At 39.6% G+C, this 14,617-nt stretch overlaps 1 protein-coding gene across 2 annotated transcripts in view; it reads left to right on the top strand.

Annotated features, from left to right (window-relative positions):
- ERC2 (ELKS/RAB6-interacting/CAST family member 2) overlaps window positions 1-14,617 on the top strand; it is a 970,858-nt gene that overhangs the window by 446,482 nt on the left and 509,759 nt on the right. For both annotated transcript variants that reach the window (XR_003306672.2, XM_026446958.2), the window contains exons 8-9: window positions 4,586-4,723; window positions 13,039-13,179. Coding sequence is in view for 1 of the 2 variants with exons in the window: in XM_026446958.2 (XP_026302743.1) it covers window positions 4,586-4,723; window positions 13,039-13,179 (279 nt within the window). In the remaining variant the exon portion in view is untranslated. The remainder of the gene's footprint in view (window positions 1-4,585; window positions 4,724-13,038; window positions 13,180-14,617) is intronic.

Raw genomic sequence — 14,617 nt, forward strand, 5'->3', positions numbered from 1 at the left:
GAAAAGTTGGAGTGCAAAGAGGGCTCCAGCAAGAGGAAATAGATACGCAAAGATAGGGAAGATATAAGGAGATCCTCGTGCTAGGGAATAGCACTAGTGATTTGTCAGGGCCAGGACTTGAACTGAGGGATGGTAGAAGATCACACGGACCATCCCTTGGAGGGCATCATGTATGATATCAGGGAGTTTGGGCTTTTTCTGGGGGGCAATGGGGAGACATTGAAGGGTTCTAAGGAAGGAAGTCATACAGTTAGATCTGCGTATTAGGAAGCTTACCCTTGGCTGCAGCATGGAGACCAAATGGAAGGAGGAGCAAATGTGGAGTCAAGGAGACTGTGGCTGTTAGTCAGAGGCCCCTTTTGTGCTGAGGACTACACTTGTGTGAAATTCACAACAAAGATCCCCTGCTGAACATTGGCCTATCTCAGGCTTGGCAAGCCCAGAGTTAAGGACCCCATTAATTCTTGGGCAGAGCTTCAGAAGTCAGCTAAAGGCCTTAGGATTAGGGTTGTCAAGTGACCTCCAGGGTCTGAGCTCTCCTTCTCTCTTACCTCCTTTCCAGGGTTCTGCCCCAGAAGGCGCAGCTATTGCTTCAGCAGTACTGGCTCCTTCTGAATCTTCCCAGCCATGACCAGAAGGCAGCTCAGGTCAAAGGAAAGGGCAGGGTTTCTCTCTAGCTCTCTTGTGCTCAGGGTCATCTCATACTTTGTTGTCTGTGTTGCTAAGGTGGTGTCCATTTCTGCAGTATGAAATTTCTCAAAAAATCCCCTTCACTTTCCACCCCCAAAGCTTCCCATCCTAACCCTTGTTTTCAATTTGCTTATTTTCCAGTTCCTGCTATTTGAACTATGCACAACCTCACCCTTTGAAGAAAAAGGTTCCCAACATTTTTCATATAAATGTCATAACAATTTGTGAACATGAGAAAAAATGTGCAGTACTTTTTAAAAAGATACAGAATTTTATATTCTCTCCAGTCTTTTAAGTTTTAATTTTAAGAATTCAGTCATCTTTGGAGTATGAAAGGAATATTTTCTCCTGCAGAGTCCTTTTAAAAGGCAAAAACTTATTGTTCGAAACTCACTTAACCACTCTGATATTTTGTAGTTGGTTTTAAAATATCTTTTTATTCTGTTTACACTCAATGAAAACACACTGGCAGATACGGAAAAGCATGAAGAGGAGAAATAAAATCATTAGTCACCCCAAACATTTTAGTAGATTCCTTATATATATTTTTGTTCTATGCAATAATTTTTTCTTTTTACAAAATTAATGCCATACTCTTTTACATTCTGCTTTTTAAATATTCTATATTTTCATTTAGTTAGCAATGCTATGCAAACAGGATTTTAAATACTTGCATAATAGGCCAAAGCATTCTACCATAAAGACATATGTATGTGAATGTTCGTTGCAGCACCGTTCACAATAGCAAGAGCTTGGAATCAGCCTAAAAGCCCATTAATGACAGACTGGATAAAGAAAATGTGGTACATATATGCCATGAAATATTATGCAGCCATATAAAAGAATGAGATCATGTCTTGTGTGGGAACATGGATGGAGCTGGAGGCTGTTACCCTTATCAAACTCACACAGAAACAGAAAACCAAATACCACATGTTCTCACTCATAAGTGGGAGCTAAATGATAAGAACTTATGAACACAAAGAAGGAAACAGCAGACACTGGGGTCCACTTGATGGTGGAGAGTGGGAGGAAGGAGAGGAGCAGGAAAGATAACTATTGGGTACTGGGATTAATGCCTGGGCGATGTAATGTTATGAACAACAAACCCCCTTGACACGTGTTTATTTATATAACAAACCTTCACATGTACCCCCGAACCTAAAATAAAAGAAAAAAATATTTAGATCCCATTAAATAAATAAATAAATATATCAACAACCAGTAACTGCTGGCAACTTGAACAATTTAGTATTAAGTAGGCATTTGTGTTATTTATTAAATTATTATATACTCATGTGCACAATATTTATTATTTTATATAAAAATATAAACCAAAAATGGCCCACAATTTTACCCGCTGGATAACCCTGATTGACATTTAAAAATAATAAAACCCACATGGTTAGAAAATTCAAGCAGAAATCTACACAAATGTACAAAGATGAAAACCAGAAACTCCCTCTTCCTTCTGCCTCCCAGACCTTACCCCCACAAAAGTTAAAATTTCTTGTGATTTTTTCCAGATATATTTATCTATTTATAGATGTTTCAAATTTTATGCAAGAGATTATATGCTACACACTGTTCTGTACCTTACTTTTTTCTCTTAAGGGTCATTTTTGGTGATCTTTGTGCAGCATTTCTTAAAGTGGTGCATCCCTAGCTCAATAAATGCATCTTTAATTCCAGCTCTATTAGTCAGTCATGCCTGCAGTATCATTGGCTCTTTTGCTGGGTTCTTAGATGTGAGATAAACAGATATACCACCCGCATGTCTCTGGTCTCCACCATCTCTATTTCTCCAGCTCGTAACCCCTACCCGCATGCCAGAAGGACCCTGACCCTCAGTTGCCACCATCCCTATTTCTCCAGCTCGTAACCCCTACCTGCATGCCAATAGGACCCTGACCCTCAGTCTCTACCATTCCTATTTCTCCAGCTCTTAACCCCTACTTGCATTCCAGTAGGACCCTGACCCTCAGTCTCCCTAGTCTTTTTGGTTATATGAGGAGGCCCCAGGGATTGTGACATAAGTGCACAGCCACTTTTCCTTTGACCTCTATTTCTCATGCCCAAAGTCCTTTGAAAGTGCTGCCTACTACTGCCCCAAGGCTAATGTCCTCCTCTTATGCCCAGGGCACTGTCTCCCAGGGTGGGCCAGTGGATCTAATTAGTTTGCTCAGAACTGCTAAGGATTTGCGTACACATGTGTACACAAATGTATCCATGGGTGTATTCAAAGTAATAACATACAGTCTCTCCAAGAGTCAGTCCTCTCAGCTGCTGGCTTCTTCCGCATAACCAGTATCATTCTAGCATATAACCATCCATATTCTTACTCATGTGTACTTTTGTGTGAACATTTGTCTGGAAGGGAGGAAGCCTTTGTTTTGACTGGAGATGATTATGCCTTCTGAATTGCTGTGTTTTCCACGGAGTGGCAATGAATTTTCATAGTGGCAGCTGGATGGGAACACATTACATTTTGATAAAGAAAAAGAATAATTATTTGACCTGTAACCTGAGTTTCTAAGTTGTCTATCTTAAGGCAGAAGAAAAAAAATGAATGAAGGAAAGATGGAACGAAGGATGGAAGGAAGCTGGAAGGAAGGAAGGAAGGAAGGAAAGAAGGAAAAATTCCATCTTTGTTAGGCCACAAAGCTTACGGGTTTCCATTGTAGCCATTGAAAAAATTAGCTAAGGCCATGTCCTCCAGATTGAAGGTCAGCAGAGCCATTGTCTTTGCATCCAGAGCTATTTTTGAGGCTGCTACTGCTGCCACCTCTGTTGTCATTGTAATCATCTCCTCCTCCTCATTACTACTGGGATTACTATTATTATTTGGATTACCATTCCAGATACATGCTAAGGGAATCAAGTAATCAAAAAATTTGTTTGAGTGTACATTGTGAAACATACTTTTGGAATGATTCCCTGAGAAAGTTGGGTGCAGAATGCAAATATTTTGAATGGACTTATCTTAAAGTTGTACTGCTTTTTTTCCTTGTCATTTTAAAACCCTTAATACGAATAAATTGTTTGTATAGTGGGGCTTTTTTAAATCCTTAGATAAGAAATACATGGTTTGAAAGCAGAGAATAAAAACATGAATGATAATGTCCTCAATGCCCAGAAGAAAGTCCTTGCTGCTGCTCCTGGACAGGCATTATAATCGGCTATTTGGTGTGTTTATTTCAGGCTGCAGATAGTGGATAAAAGTGGCTGGTTGGTTGCCAGCACATGACTTAGTTGCCAAATGGAGTGTTTAGTACTTGTTACATTTGACTTATATCACAAGTTCTTCCCATTAACAGTCTGCTGGTGATAACCTACTTGGCTTTTCATGTGGTTACTTTGAAACAGCCACTTGACAACATTTGGCATATCACAAACTTTAATAGTGAAATAAAGGAGTGAGTGAATGGCTACATGGGATCTGCCATATACTGATACGGTGCTTGGTGCAGAATAGGCTCCCCAGTAAATGTCTGTTTAATCAATGAATTCATCTTCCATAATATTTCCCTGGTTCAGTGTACCAAGTTCAAGCCTATTGACCTGAGACCTAAAAGGCTGGTAAAAGGGATAGAAATACAAATAAATAATAGTGCTTACATATGTGTCAGAAGGGCTTACCTTTGTATGGAGGGAGATACTCTGCTCCTCTGTATCACCATTTAAATACAGAGAGTTGAACTATATGGAGAAATGAAGATTTCATCAAAGTGGCCTTGAGTCTAACCTCAAAGCATAACCTCATACTGACAATTTCTATCATTTCAGGTCTTTTTTTTTTTTTTCTTTTTTTTTTTTTATTAATAGATCCACTTCAGGAATTTTGGCCCAGGATATGTAATCAAATATGCACTAAAATATTGATTTTTATTTTTAGATTGAAAACTTGCAAGAACAACTTAGGGATAAAGACAAGCAACTGACCAACCTGAAAGACAGAGTGAAGTCCTTGCAGACGGATTCCAGTAATACAGATACTGCACTGGCAACGCTAGAGGAAGCTCTGTCAGAGAAGGTGAGCATGCACTCAAAAACTGGGGAATCAGGATGTGGGGAAACAGAGTTGGGGAAAGTTAACCCAAATGCATTTAAATGTGCCTGCTTTTCTTCTTCTGCTAACACTACCTTTAGTCCCAGCTGGTCCTTGTTCTCCCCACACAAGCCCTCTTCAGTGGACTTGGCACACTATAGCCAGGGGCATTTTCTGAAATGCAAATCTGATTACATCCCAGCCTTGGCTCTCCTTAGAAACCTTCACTAGCTTGCCGTTGCTCTTATGGTGACATAAATTGAAATCCTTTACCTGGCCCCCAGGGTCCCGTCTCCCATCTGATCTGGCAAGCCCCCACATTGTGTGCCTGCTCCCTCCCTCATTCTTTCTTTCATTTCCAGCCTCATCCCCCATCTCTCTTTTTCCAGGTTCTCTGTGCCCTACTTATGTGGGGCTTCCAGATTTTCAAGTGTACCATACTCCTTCCTGCCTCAGACTCTTTGTAGATGCTATTCCCCAGCTGAGGATAATCCTCACTCTCTGTGAATTTAATTCCTCCTCTTCTGAGAGGTCAGCTTGATGAGAAGTTGTATTGTGCAGTAGTCAAGAATGTGGACTTTGGAGCTAGACTGCCTGGGATCAAATCCTAGGTCTGATACTTTCTACTGTGGACAAATTACTTAACCTCTCAGTTTCTTCATTTGTAAAAGGGGGTAATAATAGCCACCTCAGTGGATTATGTTGAGGAGAAAATGCAGGAAAATATGGAATGTGTTTAGAGTAGGAGATATAATGTTATCACTATTATTATTATTTTATCATTTCCTTAGGGACACCTCCTAGGTATCCCCGTTATGTCTCAAGAACACCATGAACTCCCCAGAGCTCATGTCACATTCTTAATTGTTCATTTATCTGTTTTTAATTTCTCTTCTCTGCTAGACTCCAAACCCAAGAAACATATCCTATGTGTGTGTTATCTTTCCATTCCCTGTGTCCAGCATAACCTGCATCAGGGATGCTCACTCAGTAGTGGATACTGGTTGAGTGAGCTGCCACCATGTGACAAGTCCTCTTTTGAGCCCTGGGATGCAGCAGAGAAGAAAATAGGTGAAAATCCTGGCTCTAACAGAGTTTAGACTATAGTGGAGGTGATGAGGAGACAGATAATAAATAAGTGACATACCTAGGATTTCAGAGGGTAGTATTTTCTATAAAAGAAAAGAAGGCAGGGAGGGGTACAGGGAGTGCTGGGGTAGAATGGCCAGGTAGGAGCTTGCTGAGAAGGTGACATTTAAGGAAACACTTGAAATTGAGTGGTGAGCCAGGAGCCCTTGTGGAGGGAGAATGTCCTGGCAGAGGGAAAAGCAAGTACAAGAATGTGGGGGAGAGGAAGGGCAGCAGATTTCACAGGCCCTTGTGAGACAAGAGTTTTAAAAATTGGCTTTTACCTTGAAGGGGATGGGATGCCATCCTGAGGGTTTCCTTCTAACTTACATTTAAAGGGATTAATTTGAATAAAAGAAAGAATGAATGAATAAAATCCTTTAGGCAAATAGCTCATTCTGGTGTTGACTTACTTTTATAATGATTTCTAGTCCATTTCATTCTGGCTAAATGAGTTCATTCTCTGGGCATCTATCGTAGGTATCAGACCCTGGAGTTGAGTTTGCATAGGCTCTCTCCTCTCCTCCAACACTTCCTGAATATAAGAGCCAGTGCAGGTACAGTTCTCTAGGAATCCTCAGGAGGGATGGCTTGTTTGTTGGTTGAACATGGACTGTGCTGGCACAGTTTTAAGCCCATGTTATTGGCATTATTCTCAAATTTAGCTTGAAACCAAGAAAAGAAATGTTAACTTTTAAAGTGTAGGAGTAGATTTTATTATGTTCTTTTTCTTCATCTTTCTCATCCTTTTTGATTCTGCAGCACTTTGCAGGATTTGTCCACACATGCATGGGATGTTGTGGGGGTTTTCCTCTGGGATGCCCTACTAGAGTAATAGATTATCTCCTATATTCCCTATTATCACAGCCTATAAACTCTGGGGTATTGAAGTAATTGGAAGGAGACCTAGGGGCCAGTCCCACCTATGCCACTAATTAACTGGGGAGCCATTAATTAACTGGATGAGCCTGTCAAGTTCTTTTCTCTCTCAGGGCCTCAAATTTCCCATATGATGAATGGGGGAATTATTTAAATGCCCATGGGTTTCCTAAGCCAGTGTATCCTAAAGAAGGCTTCTCTTCTGTTACTACAGAATTACCAGGAAGTCTCTGTTGAAAGTCTCTATTATTAGGCCCCATCTATACCTACCAAATCAGAACCTCATAGGGCCTGGGAATCTGTACTTTAGCAAGTTCCCCAAGTCATTATGATGTAAATTGTAGTCTGAGAACCAAGGCTCTATGATAAAAGCCTGAAAGCTACAAAAAGATAGGTAAGCATATTTTTGGAGTTAAAAAGTTATTAAAAAAAATAAAAGAAAAAAAATGAAGCTACAAAAAGACCCATGATTCTAGAGCTAGTCTTCATGGTCCTATTAAAAATTGTAAGATTTAAATGTAAAATCCAGAACTATAAAAACTCTAGAAGAAAATTTAGGCAATACCCTTCAGGACATAGGTATAGGCAAATATTTCATGATGAAAATGTCAAAAGCAATTGCAACAAAAGCAAAAATTGACAAATAGGATCTAATTAGACTCAAGAGCTTCTGCACAGCAAAAGAAACTATCATCAGAGTGAACAGACAACCTACAGAATGGGAGAAAACTTTTTGCAATCTATCCATCTGACAAAGGTCTAATATCCAGAATCTGCAAAGAACTTAAACAAGTTTACCAGAAACAAACAACCTCATTAAAAAGTGGTCAAAAGACATGAACAGAAACTTCTCAAAAGAAGATATTTATGCAGCCAACAAACGTGAAAAAGAGCTCAACATCACTGATCATTAGAGAAATGCAAATCAAAACCACAGTGAGACACCATCTCACACCAGTCATAATGGCCGTTATTAAAAAGTCAAGAAACAACAGATGCTGGCGAGGCTGGGGAGAAAAAGGAATGCTTTTACACTGTTGGTGGGAATCTAAATTAGTTCAGCCATTGTGGAAGACAATGTGGCAATTCCTCAAAGACCTAGAACAATAAAGAACATTTGACCCAGCAGTCCCATTACCGGGTATATACCCAAAGGAATATAAATCATTCTGTTATAAAGATACATGCATGTGTTATGTTCATTGCAGTACTATTCACAATAGCAAAAACATGGAACAAACCCAAATGTCCATCAATGATAAACTGAATAAAGAAAATATGGTACATATATACCATGGAATACTATGCAGCCATGAAAAGGAATGAGATCATGTTATTTGCAGGGACATGGATGGAGCTGGAAGCCATTAACCTCAGCAAACTAATGCAGGAACAGAAAACCAAACACTGCCTGTTCTCACTTATAAGTGGGAGCTGAACAATGTGAACACATGGACACAGGAAAGGGAACAACACACACTGGGGCCTGTTGGGAGGGGTGGGAGGGAGAGAGAGTATTAGGAAAAATAGCTAATGCATGCTGGGCTTAATAGCTAGATTATGGGTTGATAGGTGCAGCAAACCACCATTACACATGTTTACCTATGTAACAAGCCTACACATCATGCATGCCTATCCCAGAATGAAAATAAAATAAAATATAGCAAACAACTAAAATGAGGCTTTTGTAAGGAAAAAAATGTAGAGTTTAACATTGAGTTACCTTATTTGACATCATATTTAGTATGTATTTCCAAATTAATTTTGCTCAAAAAATCCATGGAGGAGAAACAGTTGCTGGTTAATAAAGTTATAAATCCTGTAACAATTTAAAACATTGAAAGATTATAACTTGAGGATTAAAGTATAAGAATTATAAGGTTTTACTTGAAAACTTAAGAATATTTAATAAGATGACTTTGTGGGGAAAGATATTCTCTTTTCATCTTTTAATAATTTATTTCCAGAGCTCTCTGTAGTAATTTTATTTGTAAAATTGGAATGAGGGGATGTTTGTTCAAAAACTATTAATGCTTATGTGTTCATTTAGCATATTTTGGGTTGTATGATATCATCCCATTTCTACCTCTTGATTTCTTTCTTAAAATTCACAGAAGTAAACATATACCATATAATTTTTCATGTCATAAATTCTTGGCAGGATTTTATTATTTTTTTCTGGGCCTTATTAAGATTTGATTTAATCTAACTTAAATCCCAAAGTAATTCCCAAATCTGAAACTACTCCCTTTATTTAAGTACTTCCTTTGAGACTGAGGGGGTGTCTGGAAAGGAATCTGAGGTCTGTGGGAGCCTCTCCCCCTTAGACTGTCTTCACTGCTTGACAGTTGCATCACCTGGGCAAGCCTCTTCTCTCAGGGTCTCAGTACCTCATCTTCAAAATACACATTTTTATTAGCTGACCTCTAAGTTTCATGCTGTCCTGGAACTCCCTTGGCAATGAATTATTCAGTTTGCTGATCTGCAATCTCAGGCTCATGGCATCTGAATTGGACTATAGATAAGGAGTTGAGAACTTAGATGATTAGAAGGGCCAGGGAGGGAACAAAAATGAGGGATGTGGCTTTGCTGAAGTGTAGTAGGGACTACTGGTGACTATGGTAAGCTGCAGGTCCCTGGTCTATTTCAAAACATTCAAGTTCAGATTTTTAAAAATTATGATGCTCAAGTCAAACAAAAGAGCTCTGCATACCGGCTTTATGAGCTATTTATTTCCAAACTCTGTTTGCATCTGTTTTTTAACTTTTCATAGCAATGAAGAATAAAAGCAAAAATAGAGCAATGGATGTGGAGGGAATTTTTTAAAGGTGCCAAAATCAGAATGCCTAGTGTATTTGAAAAGTACAGATAAAACCATTGAATAGGAACTGGCAAGGTTCTCTATCTTAGAACAAAGAGTAGAAGATTTATTTTGAGTATTCCAGTATGCATCAAACCTTTATGTGTATCCAAATAATCTTATCATCTAGGAGGTTTCTTAAAATACAGTTTCCTGGGTCCTATTTCCTAGAGATTCTGATTCAGCTGCTCTACTGTGGAGCCAAGGAACCTCTGATTTGTAAACATACCAAAGGGTTCTGATCCAAGTGGTCAGAAGGCTACACTTTGAAAGACACTAAATCTATGCTCTTCCATTTTAAGATGGGAAATGGGTTCAATGAGGTGAAATGACTTGCCCGGAAATAAAAATATTGACATGTACAGCATGATTCCCCGTTTCTGGGCCTAGAGAGACATCGCTAATTAATCATGGTACATGCTAACTTCTCAACCCACTGCTCCTGGAAGCCGTTTCCACCCCATCTAAGCTGGTCCTTGGTTGAGACTTTGCTGCCCCCACTGGACTATACCAAGACCACCTAGCTCACAGGTGATAGAATAAGGCTAAAACTCAAAGATCTTTGTGCTTTTGGCAACATCACAATCTCCTTTAAGTGAAGTTTTGCTCACAAGTCCCATTTTTATCCACATTTAATTGCACAGATCCCTCTGTAACAAGGCATGCTGTGAAACAAAATGATTAATAAAAACTCATGGATTTATAAGTACATTTAATTATTCGCTGTCTTTTGGCTGATGAAAAGAATCCATCGGGCAGTATTCACCATTTCCCCTGGATTATGGCATCCTAGGGAGTATGTTATTCCTTTTAATTTCCAGGAACTTATTCAACTATTAACAGAGCGCAAAGAATAATGCCTCTCCGTGAGTTAAGATTGAATATGACTTGGTTCTAGGATTGACACACAGAAGCTCAAGAGACGGAATCCACTGTATTTCTAAAGCTGGTCTCGCCAAGCCTTGCTGTAGCCACATAGCAGATAAGCAGTGGAGAAAGCCAGATAGTGGAGCTGGAGGCTGCTGTAATTTAGTTCCCACCCTGTGATAAAGCACAAATAGATTAAACCTGTGCAGAGCCAGATGCGTGTACAAGGAATGCTTGCCAATGCAAATAAGACTAAAACAAGAACACATTGTTGGAATTTCTGCAAGTTAGTTGTTAATCAAGTACATCATGGCATATTAGGGCCTTTTAACACATGTTTTTGACATCTGGCCCTGCACGGCTGACAGTTAAATTGGTTTTGTGATTGACGGAGAAATATTTTGTAGTATTGAATCATCAATAACACTTAAAAACATTATAGTGCTTGTTGATTTTTTTTGTCATCAATGCCCAGTCAATAGTACAAGTGCTTAGAGCAAATCGACCTACTTTCCAAACGATTCTGACACCTTCTGGCTGTTAACATGCCTGCTTAATGTTATTACCTTTTCTTTGAAGCCAAGATGATCCCTCATTTGAGTTCTCCTTCCTTCCTTCAGCTCTTTTAATTGCTTGTTGTATGCCAGATGATTTGCCCAGCTGTGGGTCAAAAAGACTCAAAGGATTTTAGTGCTGCCCTCTTGAAAGTGGGGCTGGGAGGATGGTCATGCGGTGAAACCATGTGAAGGCTGCTGAGTGGGAATAAGTGTCATGTGGTCCAGCCAGAGGGATTCCTGGGAAGGTTTCCAAATAGTGAGGCGACAGGTCATTTTGGAGCTTTAGAAATGTCACTCCAACAGCCATGTAATGGAAGTGATGGGATGGAGAGGTGACTGGGTAATTGGTTGTCGTGTAGGCAAAAGGCAGCAAGGGCTCAGTTGCTGAAATCATTGAAAACTCTTGAGAGACTGACTGTGTACTATGGCCATTTCCTTCTCTTGTGGATCACATAATCATCCACTCACCATTGTCACGGGTAGGTAAACTAGGTCTGGGATCAAGAAGAAACAAATATAGGCAATTAATAGATTCATTTGTTATATTTCTGCCTCCTCTGTTGTAATAATATATTTCATTTAAAGTGTTTTTAAGTAATTGGAAAACAGTAATGGTACCTCCTCCGCCGAAAGCATTAGATACATAAATTATTGTCAGTGGGGTAGAACAGTTGCTTCCTCGGGGGATCTTAAATCATAGGCGAAGTGTTCAAACTAACTTCCCTCTGCGTTAAATACTATTTTATAGTTGTCTTATTTATCAGGCATTGTCTTGTACTATGCAATTATTATAAGAATATAAAAGATAGTATCAGGATCCTTGGCCACAGTTGTTGCACCAGTATTTTTTAACATGACCATCCGAGAGGAAGTTTAGATATGTGTTGGATAATTTCAAACTAATTTCAGAAATCTAACTCAAGCTTTACGCAGATGGAATTTTCATGTGCGTGTGCGTGTGTGTGTGTGTGTGTGTGTGTGTGTGTGTATGTGTTTAAGTTTCTTACTTTGATATCAGGCAGGTTCCCTATTTTTGGAAAACAAGTCTACAAAGCAGTGTTTTCATTTCAGTGTGAAAGTCAAAGGCAGATCTCCCTGAATGGCTCCAGGTGTATGTGTGTGGCAGTGTGGTCTCATGGATGTGGCTGACAGTCCGAGAGCCCAGGATGTGGAAGGCCTTCTGTTTATGACCTGGGCCACCTTGTGTCTTGGAGCTCTGGGTTTCCTCACCTCTACACTGTCACCAAGAGCACTGGATCTGCCCTTACGCTTGTGATGAAGACTGATGAGGAGAGCTCATCACAGTGCCTAGCATGTAGTAAGCCTTCAATAAAATAAAGCTGCTGCTGAACTTTGTTCAAACTCAGCCAGTGTTTTGGAGTCTCTACTGACTATCAAGAAACCATTGACAAAACAGAGAAGTAAACATCCTCAGACACACTGGAAAATCACATACACAATGGGCTGATTCTTTGTCTCAAGTTCTCACAATGAGCCCCAGCTCTAAGTCCTGGAGGGTTTGGGTCCTGCCCCACTTCATTCCCATCCAGCCAGAGAACAGTCTTCAGAAACCAATGAAGGCTCTTGGATGCCAAATAGAGAGGCTAAGCAAAGAGGGCTGAGCCGAGAGGCATGTTCTCCTTCTCCTTTCCTGTGCGAGGCTGTGTCAGATCTGGAGTCTTGGTGTCTGAAGCTGCCTCTTCTAGAGCTGCTCTAGAAATTTGCTGGATACTACCATGAACCAAGAGCAGCCACAGAACTTGAACATTAAGTTCCTTTGCAACCCTGTGATGCTAACTTGTATTAACAAGTCAAAAGCTGTATTGGTTGTCCTTCCCAAGTGCTATTATGCACAGCCTATCCCCGTGAATCCGATTTTGAGTTTCTTGTGTGTGTTGATTCCTGTAGAGCATTTCTTAGATGTACTACCTCTTGTTTTCTTTTGCAGTATGCTTTGGCATATACACTGATGGGTTCTCACCTCTTCTTTTTTGTTAATTGCCTTACAGGAGAGAATAATTGAGCGCTTGAAAGAACAGCGAGAAAGAGATGATCGGGAAAGACTAGAAGAGATAGAATCTTTCCGAAAAGAGAACAAAGACCTGAAAGAGAAGGTCAATGCTTTACAGGCTGAACTGACTGAGAAAGAGGTGAGTCTGGAAAAACAAATGAACCACATTGATAGTCCTCATAAACCCATATTCAGTGCAGCTGCAAGAGACTAGAGACTTAGATGGAGGCACTATATGAAGGCTTGGAGAATGTGGTAACTTCGCTTTTGTAAAGTTGCCTGAATTTAAAGGAAATTTATTTTTTTTGTAACTTCCTTCATCTGTGATGCCCTATGCCTCTCTTCTCTGTTCTGCTAACTATATACAATGTAGCTCCTTGAAACTTTTCTTTATGTCTTACCACATTTGCATGGCTTAAAGGATTCCATATTTTTCACAGGCCCACGATCCCTTGCTTGAGATAACAACAGCAGCGATGATGATAATAATAATATCTCTACTTTATTAGAGTGTCTGCTATGTACTATTCCTTGTGTCGAGTGCTTTACATTCATTTGTACTTTTCAAAGGGAACCACCCAATTCCCTCAGGTTAGGAGATGTGGTACCATGCTGGACCCCAAGGTAGAGCTTAAATGTGGCTGCTCTTCTGGCATATTATTTTTACATTATAGTAAGTAATTTAGAGCTGTATTTTTTTTATGCCATAGCAAACATGAATACAGAATATAAGTGCTACCTGTATTTTTAAAGTAACATCTTACACTTGAAAGAAATTCTTGCTTGGGGCTTATGAAGAGGGTGCTTTGGGCTATTCCTCCATTCTTTAAGGGATCCCTATAACACTCTCAGTTTTCTTGGGGATAGTTTGGTGGAGAAGTATGAGAAGCAGTAATTACACATTATTTTATTTAATCCTCACAACTCTGAGATATGTGGAGATTGCCTGCAATTGGCCCCTTCACACTTACTTTTGTCTGCTGTAACTGTCCATCTTCTTTAGAGCTGTCATAGACCTTTCACCCTGCAGGACGGTACCGCAGCACAGTTGTCCATCTCCCAGCTCTGCAGTATTTCCTCACTCATGGGGTACTGATAATTCCACACAAATTAAAGTCCTGAATAAATTAGGGATGTAGATGAAGAAGGAAAAGAATGGATGAGTAAGAGGAGTTTCAAGGAAACCCAGAAATAAAATCTGTATTTCCTAAAATTTAAACCTACTTATTTTTTAGAAAGGAGCTTATTTCTTTGTTATGAAAATAAAGAATGGAGTTCTCTTCCTAGCTTCCACTGCTGCTTCTGAGTTGGAGGATCTGTGATGCCTTAGTTTGTATGCGACAGAAGATAGGAGAGCTTTGACTTTGTTTATAGCATATTCTTCTCCAGTTGCGGGTGTTGTTTGTGGGCTTGCACCTTAAAATCAACGTATATATTTCTCATGGAAAGAGATCTTGATGACGTGGTGGAGCATAAGCTGTAAGTGAAAGTAGTTTTGTAAATAATGCCAACTTTGTATGACTTTCAGATAGACATTTTGATAAACATTTGTTGTTTCTGCATGATGTGCTTGGCAC

Source organism: Piliocolobus tephrosceles, chromosome 2 (genome assembly GCF_002776525.5).
Source record: "Piliocolobus tephrosceles isolate RC106 chromosome 2, ASM277652v3, whole genome shotgun sequence".
Lineage (NCBI taxonomy): Eukaryota > Metazoa > Chordata > Mammalia > Primates > Cercopithecidae > Piliocolobus > Piliocolobus tephrosceles.